Source organism: Struthio camelus, chromosome 10 (assembly GCF_040807025.1).
Source record: "Struthio camelus isolate bStrCam1 chromosome 10, bStrCam1.hap1, whole genome shotgun sequence".
NCBI lineage: Eukaryota > Metazoa > Chordata > Aves > Struthioniformes > Struthionidae > Struthio > Struthio camelus.
The window spans coordinates 11585781-11608444 of NC_090951.1; the positions used below are offsets into that span (position 1 = coordinate 11585781).

The 22664-nt window shown below is 38.8% G+C and overlaps 1 protein-coding gene and 1 long non-coding RNA gene across 9 annotated transcripts; one reads left to right on the forward strand and one right to left on the reverse strand.

Moving 5' to 3' along the window:
• Positions 1 to 488: 488 nt before the first annotated feature.
• On the reverse strand, positions 489 to 21609 carry LSM14A (LSM14A mRNA processing body assembly factor). 8 transcript variants are annotated; one of them, XM_068956124.1, is made up of 10 exons: positions 21202 to 21609; positions 13770 to 13933; positions 12202 to 12334; positions 10448 to 10570; positions 8400 to 8576; positions 8008 to 8070; positions 7157 to 7336; positions 5480 to 5651; positions 4387 to 4615; positions 489 to 2425 (listed from the first exon to the last, which is right to left on the reverse strand). In XM_068956124.1, exons 1-10 carry the CDS (start codon positions 21320 to 21322, stop codon positions 2402 to 2404), a joined length of 1386 nt encoding a protein of 461 aa, XP_068812225.1. In that variant the 5' UTR covers positions 21323 to 21609; the 3' UTR covers positions 489 to 2401. The 8 variants fall into 8 exon arrangements, with proteins under 8 accessions (XP_068812225.1, XP_068812226.1, XP_068812227.1 ...); XM_068956125.1 differs by having other exon boundaries at positions 10448 to 10567; positions 21202 to 21594; XM_068956126.1 differs by having other exon boundaries at positions 5480 to 5648; positions 21202 to 21582.
• LOC104146388 (uncharacterized) lies at positions 9628 to 14920 on the forward strand. The gene is made up of 2 exons (XR_694678.2): positions 9628 to 9762; positions 14802 to 14920. It is a non-coding gene; the product is annotated as an uncharacterized lncRNA (long non-coding RNA).
• Positions 21610 to 22664: the final 1055 nt, after the last annotated feature.

Consider the following 22664-nt stretch of genomic DNA (forward strand, 5'->3'; position numbering starts at 1 on the left):
GGGCCGCCGCGCCGAAGCTGCTGCTCCGGGGCGCAGTGCGGCAGGCTCCAGGCGGCCGGGGGCGGGGCGCAGTGCTGGAACACGGCAACACGGGCAGCACCACAAGGTAGGTGGGAGCGTTCCCCCGGCCCCCCCCCCCAACAACCGAAAAAACCCTAGTGAAGCTACTGAGGACATTCACCTTCAGAGCTTTACTTTTCCTCCTCGCTGCCCGTTTCTCCGTACGTTTCGACGGCGACTATGCCCTCCTTCCAAAATTAGGTCCAGGGCGTAAGACACTAACTCCCTCCCTACCTCAGTCCACAGAGGAAATAACCCGCTGAAGCGACTGGAAAACTGCACTCAGACAAATCAGTCTCTGAATAAAGGCCTTTCTTTATTTGAATTACTTCTCCTGTACAGCTCTAGCAGAAAAACAGCTTCTGCTGTTCCTACCAGAGTTCCCCTTACCAAAATATTACCATAACAAGAAATAACTTCCAAAAGACTGATTTTATTGAACAGTTTATTCTGCTTTAAAATAAAAAACCCTCACTTCCACAGAGCAAGGTACACTGAAGGTATGCCACGCTGCTAATTCCCGGGTACAGAGCACCCCGATTAGTAACCCAAAGTACTGGGGGAAAGACTTAAATTCATACCTTCACAGCATGTAGCACTGGTATTTACAATTCATTGTGTTTAAATAAGCCTGGGACACCTCATACAGTATACATAGTTATTGCAACAGTACAGCACTTGCCTTTATGTTCAAAACCTCTAAAGTTGTTCAGAATCATGATTTGTGGATCCCAAAAGGCATTGTTGTTAACATGCAAAAAACATTACTAAACAATGTTGTCTAACTTCTACAGTTGCCAAATACTTGACCTTAATAAGGAAACCAATTACAAAATACTTCCTTGTAGTGCTATACAAAAAGTTATAAAATTAAGATTCTATCAACCACTTTAAATATTTCAATTTTCCAACAGTGCAGTTTTCCACATCTTTATCACCACTGAACATTTTGAAGATAAAGTTAACAAAAAAAAAATCAGCAAATTAGATCAAAATGTTTTAATCTTTGGATCCCTTTATTCCTGTGGCCTCCATATACATATACAGACACAAATGACCAGATTTCTATTTCAGTTGCAACTTAGCATATCAAAAAGTCATAACTAGTCATTCAGAATTGGCAAAAAAGTCCATACCATGTCACTTGTGGATTCACGGTCTTAGAACCAGAGTTTCAATGTCTCCAAGCTATGGTCTATCAAAATGCAAACAACTTCAAACACTAAGAATTCTTCTTAAATTGCTTATGTCTACAGGTTTTACAACAAAGTTAACATTTCAAGAATTGACAAATGGAGACATACTTTTGTCCCAGGCATTCCAGGAGAATCATCTCAACTCATGTGCCTGGTCCATTTTATTAAAAAAGTTAATATTTATCACTAAGTAAAATTAATCACAAATTTTGACATATGAAAATTTTTCTTTTGTCCTTATTCAAAAAATATCTCCCTTAATTTGGTCAAATCCTGTGATATGCCAGAAACTACAAAATCAAGTTCTTGCAAGAGAAGTGAAGAATGTATCCAGTTTTGTATAATGGAAGAACATTTTCAAATCTTCATTACAGTCCAAATATAAAATCAAACATTTAAGCCTGAAAAGCTGCTAAAGAAAAAAAAAAAAAAAGAAAAAAAAGAAAAAACCCAACTAATTCAGTGTTTTTCAGCATATCAACTTTTGCAATAACACAGTATGTTTGCCGACTTAAAAATGTTTATTCTTTAAAAAATTAGTTGCTTTTTATACAGCTATACAAAGTTTGTAATGTTTCTTTGGCAATGGGATATAATGGAATTTTACAACTATATAAAAAGTTTCCTTTGCCTAAGAAACAGTATTTACTGTGTGTACATATTTGACTGACAAAGCAAGTTTTCTACTGTCCAGCACCCTAGTTGATAAAGTACAACTATCTCAAAAGGGATATTACAGGATTTCCAAAAAACAACCTTCAGTGGATCAAAACACTCACAGTATCGACGGCCTTCTGCATACAATTGTCCTTACAACTTGAAGCAATTATCAAATACAGTTTAGTAATAAGAAAAATCCTTTCAGTGATGAAAAAATACTTAAACTCCATCGAAGTACTGCTTTATAATTAACTATACATAAGAAATTACTTATCCTTCTGTCTCAAATATATTTAATGCTCACTGTTTTCAAAGATGGCCATTTTTCAAAAAGTAACTGCATTACACCCCTTTGAAATTAAATATTAAATCCCAGTGCTGGTGACAAGTATACAGCAAATTAACTTCATTCTTTGCAGAGATTGAAACTAATTCTCTGGATCAAGAAGATCTAGACGTTCACCCGGTTTCAGCTTTCTTGCAGACTATGCAGCAACTTTGTTGTCTTTCTGGAGGGAACAATAGTAGAATGTTACAATTCATTTTGCAAAACACAAAAATAAATTCATGTGGATAACAGCCCTGGGAAAAGATGCATTGTGATGGATGATTCTGATCTACTAAAACCAGAAAAGAACACTTCTTATGGTCAGGTTAGCTTCTGGTCAGAGTACCCTTGGTCTGGCGCACACTGAAGAAGCTGGTCATTTGGACTGGCACAAATACTCCAATTATTTGGAAGACTGTGAATCACTTTCATATATAAATTAAAATCTTGGCTCTTCAACTCCTTAGTTTCAAGTCAGTGCTAACACTCGCTGAAGCATGCTAAGCTGCCAAAAAATATCTTACAGTTACAGAACTAATTCTTACCAATAAATGAACAGGTGACTGAGGAACAGTGAGAAATTTGCTGTGATTAAAAAAAGCATTTTTCAGTTAAACAATTTCATCCTCAACTAAGAACAAAAAAAAAAAAAGAACTTCCACAGTGCAACTCAGTAACTGCTCACACAGTACACTACCAGGAAAAGTTTGTGTGTCTTGGTCAGAATTGTATTTACATGCATCAATTTAGGTAATTTGTTTTTTGATTTCAATTTGTTATTGATTCTGAACAGTGCACCAGGATCATTTCTGTTCCTTAACAGGCTAATGTTTAGGCTGAGAATTCAGGCTTAGTGCTAAGAAAAATGGTTTACACTGAAATAATGAAAAGATTTTAGTTTTGCAAACAGCAGAACGCTGCTGATTTACATAAACTGGCAATTAGCTTTTATAAAAAGGAGAATTTGTGTTGTTTCTAAGAGGGAAAAAGGAAGTGAACCTAACGTACTGCTAGCACTGAATGTTTCACTTTACTGGCTGGGGGTGACAACCAGCTTTGTCCTTCCTCTGAAAGCCTGGTAGCAAGAGGAGTTATGATCATCAACAAGGAATAGAAGAATGGACGTTTTGATAATGTTGCAAAGCCAAACTGTTAGTGTATTTGAAAAAAAAATCTGCTTTTTAGCCATAATAACTATTCTCAGAACAAATTATTCTTTTTATGCTTATCTGATAAAAAAAAGTTTTTACATCAGGTTATTTCAGTTAGCAGATTTACATGATGGTTTGTGCCTAAAGCTTGAAGAAACTTTAAACTTATTCATATTTAAGGATAATAAAATAGTATATTTTTTAAAAAACACTTTCAATACTGGGTGGGCAGAAATTCTCTCTTTCCAAGGTTTAATACCCATCTGCGTGTTTTTTTTAAACCGTTTGATTGGCTGAAACCATCAATCCTGCCTTAGCTTTCCTAACAGCTATTTTATAGGATTATGTTAAGCTATAGCTTAAAAAAACAAAGAAAAAAAGTGTTTATCAGGAACTTACACAACTCATAAATTGCCTGCCTTTTTGCAAAAGGTCATCTTTATACATGAGGAACTGCAGTTACTCTATTTTTAGGGGTTATATGGGAACTGACAAGTATATTGGTCAACGTACTCCTTTGTGCCAGATCATTCACAAAGTCGTCAAAGGTTCTTTGCATGCTACAAGGAAGTTTAATTTCTCCCTCTCAGCCTTTACATTTTAGAAATACTGCTTAGAAAAATATTTCCCACTCACATTTCTAACACTTATATTTTATCTATAGATGTTTTACATTTTTCTGTAAACTGAGCTACGCAATAAATACTATAGGCATCTGAATAAAGGTAGCTTGCAGTTTTGGTTGCTGTTGATAGTGAAATGTTGCTAGGTTAACCAGAATTTTAGCACTAATGGTCCTTCAATTAAGTAGTCCAGAGTGTCTGCAAAACACTATTCAAGAAATTCTTATTCTCAATAGTTCAACCTCAAATCTAAAAGCAAGAGTTTTACCACTAGTTTCCAAGGGCAGTGGCTCAAGTGATACACTCTTCAATGGTGATCTATTTAAGAATAATCACCATTTTCATAACAAAGATTAAATATATTTTACCCTATATTCAAAGTCAGCAAACTCCCTGCCTCCACGACCTCCTCTGAATCCACCACGAAATCCTCGGGGGGCAGTGAAGCCACCTCTTCCACCTCCTCGCCCTCTTCCACCTCGGAAGCCAATCCCCCCTCTGCCTCGATAGCCTCCACGGCCACGATTAGGACGCAGCGGTATTCCAAAGGTCTCTGCGTTTAATCTTCTCTCTTCAGCCCAGGTCGGTCTCCGTTCTCTGTCACGCAAAAGGAACGAGGATTGCTTATTTGTTTTAAAACACTTTAGAAGGAAGATTGCTTGGATTAGAATCACCAGAAAGACCACAAAATGAAAATTACATATTAATCATGTTGTACATCTCCAAATTATGCCTTCTGCAAGCATTCTGGATGTCTGCCACAATTAATTTCACTCAAACAAAAAAAAAAGGTACGCTCCAGTATTTATTAGTTATATATTACTAACACCATAACAGTTTCCTGTAATGGAGAATGCAACTTGTATCCTCTCCACACAGCATTATATAATGGAAACAACAAAAACTCCTGTTCTTGGCAATTTCCAACACAAAACACAAAATCAGGAGTTTGCAGTTACAGATGTTAATTTATCCAGCTGGTAGTTTAAAAAAGAAAAAGAAAAAAGGTCCTCTGTAATCTCCAAGTATGCCAGCAATTCACATCATTTTTCGTAATAAAAAAAAGGAAACAGCAGAAGTTAAGCTCTGATTTTCCTGAAATGCTGTCTTCCCATTCAAACAATGCTGTTGGCCAAAGAGTTATGTAATCTACTTAGAAACCATTACCAGAGCACTTTCATGATTGATTTAAAGTGGTAATTCAGTAACAACAACAACAAACTGGAAAGGAGATTCTGCAATGTGCATTTAATTCTAGAAGCACGTTTCCAAGCATTTTAAATGTCTTGCTATCAATGTATTACGCTCGCAAAGAATTGTTTTTAGTTTTTGTCTGTTGCACGTGGATCTAACCTTTGCTCATTTTCCATCTAGAGTCAGTTGTAATGAGTAGTGCTGACAGTACCTTATGACAAAAGCATGCATTAAGCAGCTGAAGCAGCTTCCCATTATGAGCCATACCTATTGTCATCACAGGAGATGTTATCAAAGAAGGATTTGGTTTTGTCGTAGTAGCAGTTGGGTCCAAGTGGATCTTCCTCATCTGCATTCCCTTCGCTATTTTGGGTGTCAACACCTGAGTCACCTTTGTCTTCTCCATTTACAGGCTTCTCTGGTTTATCAAGTTTATCTTCTGGAAAACAAAAATAATCAAAAGTCTTCCAGCCAATCAGCCTAAACAAAATAGCAACGTTAATTTGTTCCAAGACACAAACGCACAAAGTACAGTATATTGAACTTCTACAATATAAAACAGTCTCCTAAAGTTGAACGTGAGTGTCAGATTATCTGACTTGCAAATTAGGACGTTTTGCTTCTGCGTCTGGAGGTGTGACAGGTTGTGGTAGAATGGATATGGTAGCTCTCTCTTTTCCAGGCTTAAAGCCTTACTGTCATCCCTCATGCAAAAGCAATTCCATGGTTTTGCTCATCCCTGTTACCCTTCCTCTGTGTTTTCCATCACTCCTGTCTCCCTTTTGAGACACAGAGCCAACATTCAAGATGCCACACCACGGACCTAAAGGCATATTCCTTTCCTAATAATAACTGAAGTTCTCTTGCTGTGATTGATAGTCAATCATTTTATTGGTACTGACAAACAAGCTCACAGTTCCACAGAACTACCCGTCCTGATCTTAAAGTCTCATTTTTAAGTGTTCACAGCTCAAATCTCGGTGTCGTGTAAACTTTGGCTTTCTCCCTCATCCACTGCACAACATGCATTAAGTTTACAATTAGCTACTCTTAAAGAGAAAAAAAACAAAATGAATGAAAAACAAAACATGAATTTACCATCCACTTTGTCTCATGAGGTCTTTCTATAATTCTTCATGGTTAGCTTTCCTCTTTACTACTCTGAGTAATTTAGTGTCAACAGCAAATGTTGTATTATTAAAAAACGATCCAGAAAAGAGGTGAGCACCAGAGAATAACTCCTATGGGACTCTACTGGTGGCTTTTCTCTGCACTATAATCTATTTATTCCTACCCTTTGGCCAATCATTTACTCATATAGGAAACCTTCTCTTTTATCCTGTAGCAATTTTGTCCAGAAACCGTAGCAGCAAAGTAACGAACAAGTGGCTGATCACAAGACAGTGAGGTAATTAAAACAAAAGACAAAACAGTCTTGGCAGCGTGGATCTGAACTACTCTCTTTCTTTGGAAAAGCAAGAAATACCAGATTTTATAGACTGAAACCCTCATGCATGTTCCAACAAAGTTCTGATCCCAAACTAGAACTTTTATGACTACTTTTGGTCTATTAATAATTGAAAACATAAAGATGGATTTTCCCTTACTTCATCTTTTCTAGAACTCACTCCAGAAAATACACTCACTATTGGGACTTCTGCTCAAGTAATATGCGTTTTTAACCAACAGACTTGTTAAAGCACGATGTGTGATATTTGCTAGTCAGAATTCTTTCAAAACCCAGACTTAAATATTGATCCAAGTATTTAACGAATTAAATGAAGAACTGATCCCAGTTTCCTTGTCCATTGATTTTTTTTTCCAGCTGCTAACAAGATTTGGTAGGACAGGCCTTTTAAAAGTTTTTCTCCAAGCGTTAACATTTATAAGGCGTATCTTGCTGTTTTTCCCCCATGCTCAAATCTAAAGGAAAAGTTAATTTACCTTTTAATTTAAGTTTATTATGAAATTCTCTATCAATTTCCTCCTTGTTGAATTGCGCATTTGCACTTTCGAAGTCAAAGTCCTTCTCGAACTTCATTGGACCATCCCTCCTAATACCAAATCTTCCTCGGCCCCCTCGGTGACCTCCACGGCCTCTCCGTGCTGCAGGTCCACCTGGAACTGAAAATTGAGAAATTCTCTTTTTTTTTTCCAAATTCCTCGGGTAACAGGCTGGGACTTCATGTGTCCTCTTCCTGCATTTCTGCTGTTAAAAGTCCTGTTGGAGCAGCTTGTAATTCATAAAATCACTTCCAATAAACACAGCAAGGGCATAAAACGCAAAATACACTAGCCTCAGGTACTACCTTTAGTAAGCAGAAAGACTTTCTAGAAAGTCATCAGAAGCTTTCCAAATAACAGTTCAAATGTTATTGGCTTTTCAGTCAAATATTTCTGTAAAAAGATAACAAGTTTTATTTCACACTACTATGTTTATAAATCCATTAATACTGCTTGCTCTTGTATTTTTATTCTAATCACTTGCAGTGATTGGAACCAGTACAACCACTGGTCTAATGTTGACTTTTTGTGCTTGTGTTATTCTGACCCAGAGCAAAACAATCATTACCCACTAGAAACAATTATGTGAAAGCATTCTAAGCATGTGTTCGATTTTATCATAATCTCAACTGCAAGTTTTCTTGACTAAGATTTCTGAACATTAGAAACAAAGTTTTACTGCTTTGAAATTATATACAATACTGTATGTCAGCAGACTTTTTAAAAGTTAGTGAATAAAGTCTGAAACTAGAAGTCTGAAAACAATAACTATTTCTCAAAACAAGATTTACCAATTTGCCGTTTGTTTTCATTTCTGAGTTCATTTTCTGATCTTGAAACCTTGTGTGCTTCAGCTAAAGTTGGAAATAAAAAGATGATTTGTTTATCCAATTAGGTATTTTCTACCATACTTATGTATTTAGCTATATAGTTCAGATTTCCAAAAAAAAATCCAAGGCTATGAAAGTAAAACATGAATTTAACTTCTTGAAAGAAAAAAAATACTGGAATATGTTTGGCAAAAAGAAAAAAAAGAAAAAAGAAAAGAGTTACAATCCAGGTCTCTGCTGGCCAGTCTACTAGTAACAGACAGCAGGAAGACTCCTACACATCACCCTTAAGACAGAGCTGGAACAGCTCTGTACAGAATAAAATAAACCACATTAAAGTTATCCAGAGCTACCTCGTCTGTGCTCCTGATTCTCTAACGATTTTTGGCTAGCAGACACCAAAGGTCTGGTTGGTACAGGACTCCTTCTCCCAACAGGCGCTGGAGTAGGTAAGTGGGCTGAAGCTGTTTGTACTGCTTGTTCCATGGTGGGGCTCCTTCTCAAATGATCAATCTGAGGGCTTGAACGACCTAAACAAAAAACAAGCAAACAAAAACCCCAAAGGATTATTTCTCATCTACAAATTTGAGTTATTGGTCTCAACCAATCTAGACTGACAGGGTTATCTGCCTTACCAGTCAAGACAGCTGTGTCCAAAGAGGAAATAAATATTTCTGCACCCTCAGATCCACTAATCCAGATTGAAGGATATTTAGCAATTCCCCTTCCCCCAGTCTAAAAGAAAAAAATGGGTAGGACGATTAATCCCTACCAACCCATCCATGATGAGCATTTAGCTGTGGAATGAAATTTTTTGATTGATAGGAGGTACAAATACTCTTTCTGCCTCCCTGAAAAGTCAAGAGGAAAGTGATTTTCCCAAAGGCAGAGATACAGTTATGATACTGAAATTTAATTTCATCTAGCACACTGTTGTAGGATCACTCTGCAAAAAAACAAACAGTGATGGCTAGTGCCAGGCATAATGCAGATGAAAGTTGTGAATGAAAACTTCCCCATAAAGTACTGTTCATACATTCCAATTTAGAACATGAGTGACTGGAGCCAGAAGCATATTTGAAATGGAGACATCTGAGCTGGCTAGGCAAATTCATAACATCACAAGAATAAATCTGCCTGGAAATTAGAACAGTAAGACTCAAGTCCCAAGAAGTAAAAGAAAAGAACAACATATTCACCTGTAACTTTCCACCTATCCCATAAAAAATTAATTAAAAAAAAAAATCCCAAAAGCTACACCTAGGATCTAAAAACAAGAAAAAAAAATTAAGCTAGCACAACAAATCTTGTTGGTGCTCTGCTGGAAGTTTTCTGGGCAAATATATGTTCATCGGAACATGTGTCATATTAAATCTAAGAATCATACAGGTTTCAAAGTTCATCTGCATAAAGCCAAGCTACTCTTTCAGTAGAGAAACAGTAAGCGCTCAACATTTTTTTTTTTGTTAATGCACCAAAACTCAGATATATTTTTCATAATTCATAAAATTGAAAGCCATCCTAATTTGTTCACAAATTTCAACTTTTAGAGGAAAAACACTGTTTGCTATTAGTAAAGTTAAGTATTTTGCCTTCTAACGTGACTAGGAATAAATGGTAGCACACACTGTTTCAGTCGCAGCAACGAAGAGTGGAGAACCAGGAAATAATGCCTTGCGGATTTTGAGGAGAAACCGTAACGTGTTTTCAGGAAAGGTAAGGGTGAAGTTCCTTGACGTTTAGTTTCTTTCCTCTTTGTCACTCAAATCACAATTTTTTTTTTTTTTGCTTTTTATTTCTTTTTCTAATATTACATAGCAAGCTATCTATGAAGTTCCTATTACCACTGAGGCAATTTAACTGTCATGTCACTATCTCTAGAGGCATTCAAGCCCGCTGTCAGTACTGTTTAGGTAGCCCTATGTTAATAACCCCCCTCGCCCACACACACTCCCTTAGGAATAAAGGCTTAAAAATTGTAGATAGAAGGACTTCACAATTCAGTCTGCATGGAGTATCTTTTGTCATGCTATCAATAAAATTAGATACAGAACTTCCATATGCACCTATCTGCTAACATTCATCTGAAGTCAGTCCTACTCTTTGTTCTAGATGTTTTAAACGTAACGGATGTGTTGCTAAAAACCACAATTACCTATGCAGCATAGCTAGATGTAGGAAAACTCATTTAAAGAATAAATACAAAACCTCTCAACTCATCCTTAATTTTCTTAACATCAAACATTTTCATGACAGAATGGAATTGTTTGGTATAACATTAGCCTCAATTTAACCTAGTCCAGCCTGGACATTTGAAAACATTTCTGGCAACCACCTAAATGGGAAGGGGGAGACAAGGCAATTGGTCATAAAGCTCAGAGGATCATTTAGCAAGATTTACCTTGAGACATCTGCGTTTTTAACGATCTTGCATCTGTTGTAAATGCAGAACCAACTGCAGTGCTTTGGGACAAGCTAGCACTGCCTGAAGAGTCTGTTCCAAAAGATGTTAAAGAACCTCCTGCTTTGAAAGAAATAATATAGTTGTAAAATCTGGTTTAGACTTCTTTCTAGTCATTTTTTAAAAGTTGGTACTAAATGATTGATGAAGTCATATTAGGCAGTTATTCTAGAATACACAAAAGTCCATTCACCTGTGCCCTCATGCATTTAAATTTAATATAATGTATGTATTCTTACTAAAGGGGTAAGATTAGATTCCCTTGCTGCCTTTTATCTTTAAAAAAAAAAATAGCTGCCAACTTTAATATTGCAAGCATTAACATAGCATGGTCATGACACTATCTTACCGAGTAAGAAAAAAAGCTATTAGTATATATTCCCACTTAACATCTTTTAAACAAAAATATAACTATTCATTAATATCAAATTATAGCCAATTCTACAGTCTTCTCGTCACATGGCTGGCATTTTCAGGTCCAAGAGTAACACTGTTGCCATAACAGTTACAAGAATATAAGTTCTTATTCAAAAAAAAAAAAAAGGTAAAATACAATAAAAATACTCCTTTCAAACTCTGCTCCTCTGTTACCTTGTCTTACTCCAGCTGATGAAGGCTTTCATCTTCTGCATTACTGCAAGCTATCAGCTGCATTTCACTAAACAAACATACTTTTTGCTACAGACCAGTTCGTTTTTTCCTAATCTAACAGGAATCTTCATCTGTATTAAACATTTTTATGATCATAAAAGATAGAAAACACACATTCTAAAGATTAAGCCTCAAGTTTAGAATCTCCAGAGGGTTTAGTGTTTTGCCTGCTTTTTAAATTTCAGCCATCACTGTAAATAACACCAGCCAAGTAATATCCATTGTTACCATATCAAATGACATCCGTATTTGTACTGCTTTGACACTCACTAGTGCCTAAGTTTCCATTGCATATAAGGCCTCGATTTCCTTGTCTGACCTCAAAATTCTCACTTTAAGCCACAGTGATCTAGCCAGTTCATCTCTAAATGCTGAATGGAAAAGACTTAAGGTTCTTGCCTCTTTGTTTCTTTGTTAACTGAACTCCTTAGAGAGTCATATGAGCGGATTTTCTTGTTTTTTTAAATGCTGGGAACGTAAACCAACTTCTCTTTTGCTGAAGAAACTTGGAGGGAGGGAGGAAGGTTACTTGGCAAGTCTTTGAGAGCGCCCATTATTAGATTTACAATGTAACTAAAAAGGAGCAACTAACCCATCAGCTCACAAACATTTCAAGTATGGACCTCATGCCAAGCTAACAACTCATGAATAGCTGCAGAACTGTGCTGGCGCAGGGACTGCTGAATAATCCAAATCCTTGGTTGAGGCACACACCACCTGATCAGCCTAGGATACCAGCTGTCCCCAGCACAGCTATAGGGCCTTTTTGGAGGTGCTGCCTCTCTACCACTGGTGAAATATTCATGATCCTTTCCTGTTCTGCCCTCTGAGATGGGGGGCTAACTTCTCAGCCATCCGGATGCTTTGATTTGAGGCAAAAGGCTATGAAAAACTCATTATTGCTGAGCTAGTGTGGGACTGCTATAGATTCAAGGCTTTGGACCTGTCCTTAGGATAAAACAGGAATAATAAGCACCAATTACTGTTTCTAAACATACATGCAACTTAATTTATAGGAGAATACCAAATAAAAATGAACATACCAACTCCAACAGCACCAAACTGCTGCCCCACTAATGGGCTTGGACTAAACTGACTGTACGCAGGCATTCTGCCAAAAGGACCATAGGACCCCACAGACTGGAATGAAGATGTAGTTGAAGATCCTAGTGAAGACTAGAGGGGAAAAAAAAAAAAAAAACATACAATATAACGCCCACATAAAAAGCAGAAAATAGTTCTGCAAGGCAAGAAATAGAAGAAACTAAAACTTTTAATTAAATTTACCATAACAACGTTGTGGCTAATACATATAAGAAAATTTAACATTCACCTTGTTTCTTTTGATATTAAAAGTTTAACCAATATATTTCAGGAGCAAACACTGCACAAAAATGCCGAAATACCCACATTACTCTGCATTGGAGCTCAAAACATTCATTCTAGCAAAAGAACAATGGGCAGAAAAAAATTTTTCACATGTATGTATATAGTTTAGAAAGCACTTTCACCTTTCTGATATTATTAATTTGTGATAACCGTACTGTAGAACTTGCAATCTTTTCCCTAGAACCTCGGATACTGGACTCTGCTTTTGTCAAGCACGTGTAAGCTGTTGCTGGTGAACTTGAAAAATGTCGCATCTTTCCCCTAATGCTTTAAAAACCACTTGACCAATATAAGATACAAACATACCAGGGTAGGCAAGTTTATTACAATTGAGGTTGGCAGTAATCTCATTTCACAGCTCTCAAGTAACTCTGACAGAAGCAGTTGCATTAAACTTGGCAAAACACCTTAGGAATTAGAGGACAGCAAGGACATTTTGTAAGAAAGTTTTAAGAGTTTTACTTTATGAAATAGTGAAACATTTGAAATGTATGAACTTACGTAGAACTGATCAAGTTCCTTTTGAATGCCCCACTTCCATTTTGCTGTCAGCGATAAGACACCCCATAACCACAATCAGCAAGCCAACAAATTTCAGAGGTCAAACATAATCAGCTCTGTCAGTCCATTTATTATAAAATAACAGATTAAGTAGCCTTGAAGGCTTCAAGTTGCAAATTGCTTCCTCTTCAACAACCAGGGATGTTGAAGAATCCCCTTTTCAAATAACTGTCCTTTTTAGAATAGGGAGCTAGATGAAACACTAAGTCCTAGTCAGGGAATACGTTTGAACTGTAATATCCAAAAAAAAAACAAACAAAAAACCTAACGGGGATGTTTCAGCATCTACTTAATTTGACTTAAATGAAGTCCTATCTTCCCAAGAAATCTTGCATGTTTGTCCTCCTAACCCAAGTACCTTTCAAAGGAAGGTATCAAGGTTTACCATTTTTGGTAAAAGTCATTTTTGAAAAACTGTCAACTTTAGTGTCCAATTCATTGTGCTAGAGTTAGATTTCAGTTTTGATTTTCACAGTTAAAGACATGATTCAAGAGAGAAAATTTTATGGCTCTGTGAAGTCTACAATTCTTTACTTTGCGTCGTGAACTTTACAGCAACAAATATTCTAATTTTTAGCACCAAGTCTCAACTAGATAGCACTTAACGCTGCCAGGTTATGTCTTAAGCAACAAACTTATCTAAAACCATGTTTCAGCTTACCTGAACAATAGCAGGGTCCTGTGGCAAAGAACACTGAGGCTTTGGTGGCTCACACACAGTTAGATCTTTAATGTCACTACCACGGAATATAATATACTCAAAGACTTCATCGCGAGGTGGTATAGGTCTATCAGTTGGTCTATCTTCCGTACCAAAGGAACGAACTGCAGAAGTGTGAAGGGAAGAAAAAAAAAAAAAAAAGAAAAAAGTGCCCCACATTCAGCAAAAAGGTTTCAAACATACTGCAGAGACTGATATTTTTAAATAAAAAGGAGAACAAATACATTGAGCAAAAAATCCATTAAATAGGCAGCATATTCTTTGCCATTGTCAACAGTTCTGATAGAAACAAGTAATTTGACCTTAGAAACCTTAGTTCAAATTTAAGCAAATATACCTTTCCTATTCCTTACTGAGATACCACTTACACTATCACTCACAGGTTGAATGTTCTGATTGTTTTGTGGGGATAAGGGGAAGCAGCAAGGCAGTTTTTTGCTGAATTTAATGTAATCTCTGGACACTATAACAACAGGAATCCCAAGTGGCAACAAAGGTTGGTACGTCCGTCCTATGAATCAAAGACTACATGAGTTTACATACTTCATATTCTGCATTTACAAAATAGGAAAATAAATTACCCTAACACTACTAGAAACTAAGATCTTACAGATGACCTAAAGCAAAGCGTTCCTCAGTAGATTCAAGGTCTGAATCAAAATTTAAAATCAATAGTTATAACGTCTGTAACATGTCTAGAAAATTTTCACTAAGCACAATGCATTTTGCATGCTGGTGTAAGTTTCATATGATCTCTATCAAATTAAGTGAACTAACTGGGGCAAAACTGCCTTCTAAGTATGCCTGCATAGCAAACATACTGACACATGAAATTTATTTGTATGTACTTAGCTGAATTCCAACAATTTTCAGTTTATATAATGAAGCTTATCACGTTTTACTCTTTGCATCACATATAATCACTACCAATGTATATGGCTGACATTGTTTTACTTTCACTACTCTCTCCAGATTTTTCCTTGCCTTAAGACTGCCAGCTTTGGGTGAATATAAATTGAGGGGGCTGGGGGAAGGCAATGATGACACAGAAAGCCAACCAACTAAAAAAAAAAAAAAAAAAAAAACACAAAGCAGAGATACAGCACCAAGAGTTGAAGTTTTGTAAGTAAAAATCAAACAATGACCTGAAAGCAACAGAGAAGAATAAGATGACATCAATTACATGCCACTGACCATCAACCTGCAGCAGCTTTGACAGTCCTCCACGACCATCTTTGCTCTAGCTTCTTAAAGACGCTTCCCTTAACTGCATTGCAAGGTACTACAAGTCATGCTGAGAAAACATCTGTATTTTGCTTTAATTCACCAAAATTAATTCTCCCCCCGTTTTGATATAAATCAACAATTTGGAGACATCTTTAGGCACTTATTTGCAGCCATAAAACCATTAGTCAAGAAAAGCAGTGCTTCTTGTATAGCTACATAAAGCCATACTGAGTTATTTCTCAGGTTGCACCATCTTCCATCATTGTTGCTTCTTTAGTACTGTATAAACAGAACTTATCAGTCAAGTGTTACAAATCTTTTGAGAAGCATAACTTAGGGATAAAGAAATCAATGCTACACTACAACGAAAAATAACATTGATTGCAATTATTTTGTTCGTATTTGTATCATCTTAAGCTGAATTTCTGTATCTAACCATGAGAAAGCCTACTCTGAACACTACTATAAAGCATGTAAGAACTGTCAAAAGGCATATGCTGTTAAATGAATTTCAACACTTGCAACAAGACAAATCTCTCTCCTCTTCTGCAGAGGAAGAAGAGAATCGAGATATTTGAAGGTTAAGAGTTTCCAGAAATACCTTATTAAGTGTTATTTTGCCTAACCATTGTCAACTGGTCATGAGCATTACTGCAGTTCTTTCTGTTGCTTCTTATTCATCAGGTCCTTGTATTTTAGTATTTTGACCAAGGATTTAACTTTGGTCTCTGACCATCCAACGCTATTTATTACGTAACTGGTAAATAAACTTGGCCTTTCATTGCATTATTTGACCTGTTGTCTTGCCAAATACAATCAAAGTTGACCTTGTATTGGGTCTCTCTATCCCATCACACTGAAATGGTTGCTCTAGTAGCCATTTTGTCTACAAAGGTCTACAAAAAACGGCCAGAGCATGAACTGTTAAGTTAATGATGTATTTTACTTTCTAGCTAAAGTGAAGGAACTAAGCAACAGTAACACCACAAAAAGGGTAGCATGCTAGAGGAAGACATCTCGCCCTTATTGATGAACTATGGCAGAAGTCTACCTTGAAAGCACTTCTCTTGTGAGTCAGAGCTACTCTGTATAGATAAGTATTTTAGTAATAACACCAATGTCACAGGATACAAAGAGGAGGAACAGTTTTAACATCCAGCAAGTACCTCTCTCCATTCTAAACTAATCGGCAAAAGAAGCTGAACAACATCCCTTTCACCTAATGATAAACAATCACTGGACACATTTTTTTAAAAACATTACTGCAAGTAACAGGCTGTAATCAGTAAAGGGATTTTATCATAACTCACCAAGGATTTGTCTTTCCCCCCCCCCCCCACCAAATATTATGAAAACTTAACAAGAAAGTATTTCCAATACCACAAACCAGAATTTATTACTGACAAATTCAGCTGTCTAGACAACAACATGAAGACATTGACAACAAAGTCCATGGTTTTGGGGGGAAAAAAAAAGAAATCAAAAAAACAAAAAAACACTAAGAGCTCCTACTAAGGGTTTGGGATTGTTCCCGCTCCCCACACACCTGAAACTACTGAACTGGTTTTAGTGCAAATTTCCACAAACACCAGACAATTTTGCCCAACACAAGAAGATTGTTTACCCCTGTCCTGCAGAACTGAACTCTGGAATGAGATTCAATCTTTCCCCCTCACCCAAAAGCAAAGATAACCATCTGTTACCCTGCTTTTCCTTCTAAAGCAAGGAACCAGAACTGCATGTGCAAGGATCTCAGAAAACAAGTAAAATTGGCTTAACTAGGTTAAGTTCCAAGATAAGTGCTACTCTTACTTATGTTTTGGCATAGTGTCTATTCCAATTAGGTCCTCAGATACTAGCTTAACAAAGAGTTGAACATTTCTTTTAATATTTTACAAAGGGAAGCCTCTCAACAGTTTCTTCTTCCTCTGCTTGGAGGAGGATTTAATATGCTTTGAGTCCATTAAAGTAAGAAGTCTAATATTAAAGGTGGTCAATACAATAGGAGTTTAGAAAAAAACAGCTTTTACCATAGCTTTGCATAATCAGAAATACTAAGTTGCAAGAGTATCAAAAAGATTATGTATTTGGAGCAGCAGCAGTCTTAGAGCTCTATCCAGCTCTATCTCTTGGGGTATTTCCTCAGACTACATCCTTCCTCCAGAACAAGGTGCAGTGGTTCACATATAGCAAAATACTGAGGAGTGAGAGGAAATGAAAATAAGCAGGTGAAAAATAACATCACTATATAACTGCTACCAGAATTACACTAAATCCATTTAATCCTACCTTGCTAATTTAAACATTTTTCTTCCAATGAGCTAAATTGGCTTAGTGACTTGCAAAGAAGAAAAAGGCAACCATCACATGTTAAAAGCAAGTATTTTTGTCAGCATAATTACACACGCTTAAGTAGCTGGCTAAAAAGAAACTGGTATTTTTGAGCCTAACAGGATTTGTATACGTGACTTTATGCCCAAGTAGCTCCACGAATTTCATATGGGTATGCACGTAAATGTTTGTAGAGATTTTTGACTGACTTCAATGTTACTACTATAATACTATATAGCATACAGTATTATTATATTATACTATTACAATACCCAATAAAAACACTGCAAGTTTCCCTATCAGTTATCAGAAATAATCACCTGTTGACTGAAAAATATTGTGATAATCAGAAGCAGATCTGCGTATTCCACTAGCAAAAAAGAGGACTTTGTTCCCCTTTAATGTGAATTATTGCACATACACAAGTCAGTCAAGTCTCTGCACACCGCACCGACAGGCTTATTTTGTATACATCACATACACCTAGAAACCAGTCTCTCCCTACTCTTAAGGTATCTGTGCCTGCCTTTTCTGACCCAATATGATTGTTCTTACAAAGCTTACGTACATTAAAAATCCATCTCCGTAAATGAGTGCCTCGAAACAGAAAGACACTGCAAGTTATTAGCAGAAAAGACTTCACCTACTTTTTAGTGCCACAGTGTACAAGTTCAAGTGCTGTCAGTCGTGGTTATACTGCCCCTGGGTACAGCTGCAATCATTTTACAGCAAGAAAATTTTATCCTCCTCTGCTGTGGTCTAGAAACAGTCTGTTCTGAAACTGGTTGGACTCAGTGATGGTAAAACAAGATGTAAGTATCAATTAGAAGTTAATTTAATTTTTAAATTAAGATTTTTTTTTTTGGTCCCAAACATTAACTCTGAAAAGCTGGAAATTCAAAGAAAACATATGCATCAATAATGTATATTAAAAAAACCAAATAATCATACATCTTGCTTAATATTTGGAATTCAATCTCAGTGCTATACATGGGAGTTTTCACCCTTATTTAAATAACGGCAGACTTGAACACTTTGTGAAAAGATGCATTATCAGACTCAAGCTTAGGATAAATTTAACCAATTGCTATCTTCCTCTAACTCATGAGATAGAGGCCACAATTTTTGGTAGTGAAAGGATTACAGCTTTGTAAATAAAATGCTGGTTTGAGAACTAGAAGAGATTGCAGTCTTCAGTTGCTGTGGGGCAATCAGGACCCCATTATCAACCAAAAAAATTTATTTCTGCTAAAAACAAAAAACAACAACAACAAACAGAGTTAAACTAAATGAAGACATCCCACATGCACATCTTGATCAGCTTAATTTCAGGTTAGCCTACTGAAGCCCTTCTATTCAATAATCTGCAGTTATTCAATGACAGAGTCTACCTCTACTTTTGCATTTCACCTCTCAAATAATTTCAGCCATTTCAGTTAGGAAACGGATAACGGTAAATTGCCTTGCACTCAACCCAGATAACAGTGACACAAAGCCTCCTATACAGTGGAGCAAAACGGAAGGAATAAAATCAGGTTTTTTGTTGACTTTTTTTTAACATCAAGAATTTTGGTTCCAGGTAGCCTGGAAATACTTATTTATTCTCTTCTGAATCATGACACTATACTACAAAACATACATTCTTGAGCTAACTCGGGCAAGATTTATTAAAGTAAGTTTAATAGTTTAGATTTACATTTTGGATGAGAGTTATGAGAAGAGGGCAGTTTAGATTTATAACTGCAGTTTGATCTTAAGTATCTGTACTTCGAAAGGTATACAATAATATGACTTAACCACTCCTGAGAAGTCATGCACGACTGGCTTGGTCAGCACTAAATCTGCCAAATTAGAGTAAGACTATTACAAGCTCCTCAAGGATGGGATTCTTGAAACTGTTTTGGTACGAAACTTAATAATCATAACACGCAATTGGAATTCCTAAATGTTTATTTTTATCATAATGCTTATCTTTATATAAGAAAAAGAAATACCAGCTGTCCGTTTTAAACGGATAAATCAATTGTGATAAGGCAATTTAACCTAAAGACAACTTTAGATAAAAGATCATATCATGAAAACTAACCATCCTATAAATGATGCATGCAAGCCTGGAACCAAACCTTCTACAAAAGCATAGCATCTGTATAAAAGCAAAGCATCTGTTTCAAAGTGTAAGTACAAAAACCTCACAGCACAAAGCAGTTTATTTCTTAAATAATTATATATATGTGTGTGTATATGTATGTGTGTGTGTATGTATGTGTGTGTGTATGTATGTGTGTGTGTATGTATGTGTGTGTGTATGTATGTGTGTGTGTATGTATGTGTGTGTGTATATACACACACACACATATATATATATATGGGGGGGCTTAAAGCAACAGGGCAAACAACCAAGAATTTCCACAAAGACCAATCAGAGATGAAAGCAAATAAACTGCTACTTGGTAACAACTCAACAGATAAACTATTAAATATACCAACTATGTAAAACATAACAGATTCTCGCTATGCTATCCTTCACTAGCTTAAAGGCTAAGCCTACTATAACAAACTGGAAAAGAGGTTTAGAATACTCTCCGTTTCATTATTTAATTTACATAGAGAGCAATTTTTCTTCTTACCTAACAGCTGGATTAGCTCTCTCTGATTTTATACATGCATTTAGATTATTTAGTAAGACTCTACAGAGTCAAGGTCTGTAAATTAAAATACAATCGAGTTTTACAAACTCAATTATAAAGAACATATGAACAATTCTGACTTCATTTTTGACCTGAATGCTACACATTCGCTGCCACAGTTAACATTACTTGTGCTGAGAGTGCATTATCATGTGCAAGAAACAGTATAGTCCTCCAGATATCCTGTTTCAAACATCCTCTCTTTTTACTCCCCAGTCTCTCTTTTGTTCGATGAGCATATACTCCTAACTTTCTGACACGCACATTCTTTCAGCCAATACACACTCTCATGCCAGGGTCTGTCCTGAATTTTGATTTATACGGTGCCATATATCTACTTCGGAAACGAAGAGCTCACAGTCAGCCTTCTCCGTTGATAACCTCGCACTCACAAGCTCTCCTTTAGAAGATCTCGGCTGTCTCTCACCCCAGGACGCAGCAGAGTTCGGTGGTACGCAGCCCCGTACCGTTTATGCCCTCTACGCCTCTAATTTGTTAAGATACAAACAAACCGTCTTCTCTTTCCTGCCTCCCCCTCCGGCTTTCTCCTGTGTTCTTACTCTGTACTAGTTACGCCACTAAGTTCTTCATACTTTTACTCTGTTCAGGTCTCCTTTCGGCAGCTCCCGTTCCCCCTCTCTGCCCCAACTAACACTCCCGGCTCCTTCTCATCGCGACGGTCCCTCCGCGGCCCTCGGGGCGTCCCATGCCCGCCACGGGCCCGCGGCGGGAGCCGGGGCCGCCGCAGCACCGCCGCTCCCAGCCCCCTGCTCGTCCCACCTCCGCCGCGAAGCGCCGCGGGTGCCCACCGCCTGGCCGCGGCCGCCCCTTCGGGGAGGAGGGCTAGCGGACGCGCCTCCGGCCGCCACTGCGCCGGCTCCCCCGCAACCTCTGCCCGGCCCCCTCGTCGCGCCGTCGGGGCGCTCGCAGTCTACAGGCCTCCCCCCCGACCCCGCACCCGGGCCCGCGGGCGAGCCTGCCGCGGCCGCGGGCTCCGGCTCGGCCCCGGGCGGGCCCTAGCGCTGCCCCCGCAGCGGAGAGCGGCGCTGCGCCGCCACCCTGCGCTCCCCTGCCCGCGGCGTAACTGGGCCGCCAGGGCCACAGGCCTCCATCCGCCAGGTCCTTACCCTTGGCCAGCGCCACGGTGGAGTTTTCCGTGTCGATGGTGTACAAGATCCCTTCATAGCGGATCTCGGCCTTGGAGATAAGGCTGATCTTGCTCCCGATGTAGGGCGTCCCCCCACTCATGGTGCTGGCTCCTCGGTCAGGGACCCCCCTCCTCCCCTGCCGAGCGCTCCTGGAGCCGGACACAAGCGACTAAAGGAGCCCGGCTCGAAATCGCAGTAGGCGCTCTCCTCCTCTCGGCTCGGGCCCGACCTTCCGCCGATCCCCCAGCGACGGCTCTCCCCGCGCAGACTCCCTCAGCACAAGCAACACCAAAAGCACCCTGAAGCTCCCAACATGGCCGCCGCCTTCATCTTCCCTCAGAGCCGCCCCCCCACCGCTCCGGCCGCGAAATGGATGCCGGGAGCGGAGGCGATCTCGCGAGAGTCGCGGCCTCGGGGGGGGGGGGGAGGGGTGCGTCGTGAGGGGGCGCGGGCTGTGGGGCCGCCGCGCTCCCCGCCGAGCTGAGGCGAGCTGCGCTCCCTGCCCGCCCGCCCGCCCGCCCACGGCGGCGGCGCCCCGGCCGGGGTGCTCGGGGCGGGACCCTAGGGGGGCTCCGGCCGTGGGGAGCCCGCCCGGCTCGAGTCTGTGAGCCGCGGGGGCGTGTGAGAGTGGGCTGGTGGATCTGGGGCTTCCTTGGGAGGCCCGGGTGCCCTCTTGCTGAGGGCTCGGTTTTGCGTGCTTTGGTAAGTAACCCAGAAGCGAGTCACACAGCGAGCCAGAGCAGCATCTAGGTGAAGGTGACTCTTCAGTTCTTGTTTTAAGGGGGTTTCCATTTTACTCAGTTGACACGGTTTTGAGATCGGTCACATCTCTCTGAGCAACGCTAAGCGATGCGACTGTTGATCAAATCCCGGCTTTAGTTTAGAATTAATCCTGAAAAGTACCCTTTTAATACAAACAAACGCAGAAAGAAGCTTGTGATTTTGAGACTGTACTTACTTGCCCTCCATAAATAAAGATAATGCAGCTTCCTGTTGGAGACTGCCCATTGAAGCATACCAAATGTTAACATGTTAAATGTTAAATGATAGTGCCTCAGGCCTCCCTTCTTTTTAATATTTGCAGCCTAGGAAGTTACATGCAGCAAAAATAACTTCTGGAAAGGGTACTTAATAGCTTTTGTTACAGCAGTAGGACACAAATATGTTTTATGGTGAAGATTTAGCAAGTACTTTGTTCAAGATGGAGCTTCGCAAGCCAGATCTTTCTGGAAGAACCTGGCTGTTTCTGAGTAAGAGCTGTGCTAGACTCTTCTGGAAACATAATGCCCAGGCTCGCCTGATGGTTAAGCCGAAAGAACTTAAGTGCCTGGGGAGCTTTACTGCAGTGTGTTTCCAGCATGCCCTGACCTATTCAAGAGACTGGGGAGCAAAGCTCTTCAGTTAATGGCTGGACATACGTGGCCATACCAGCTCCGTGGGAG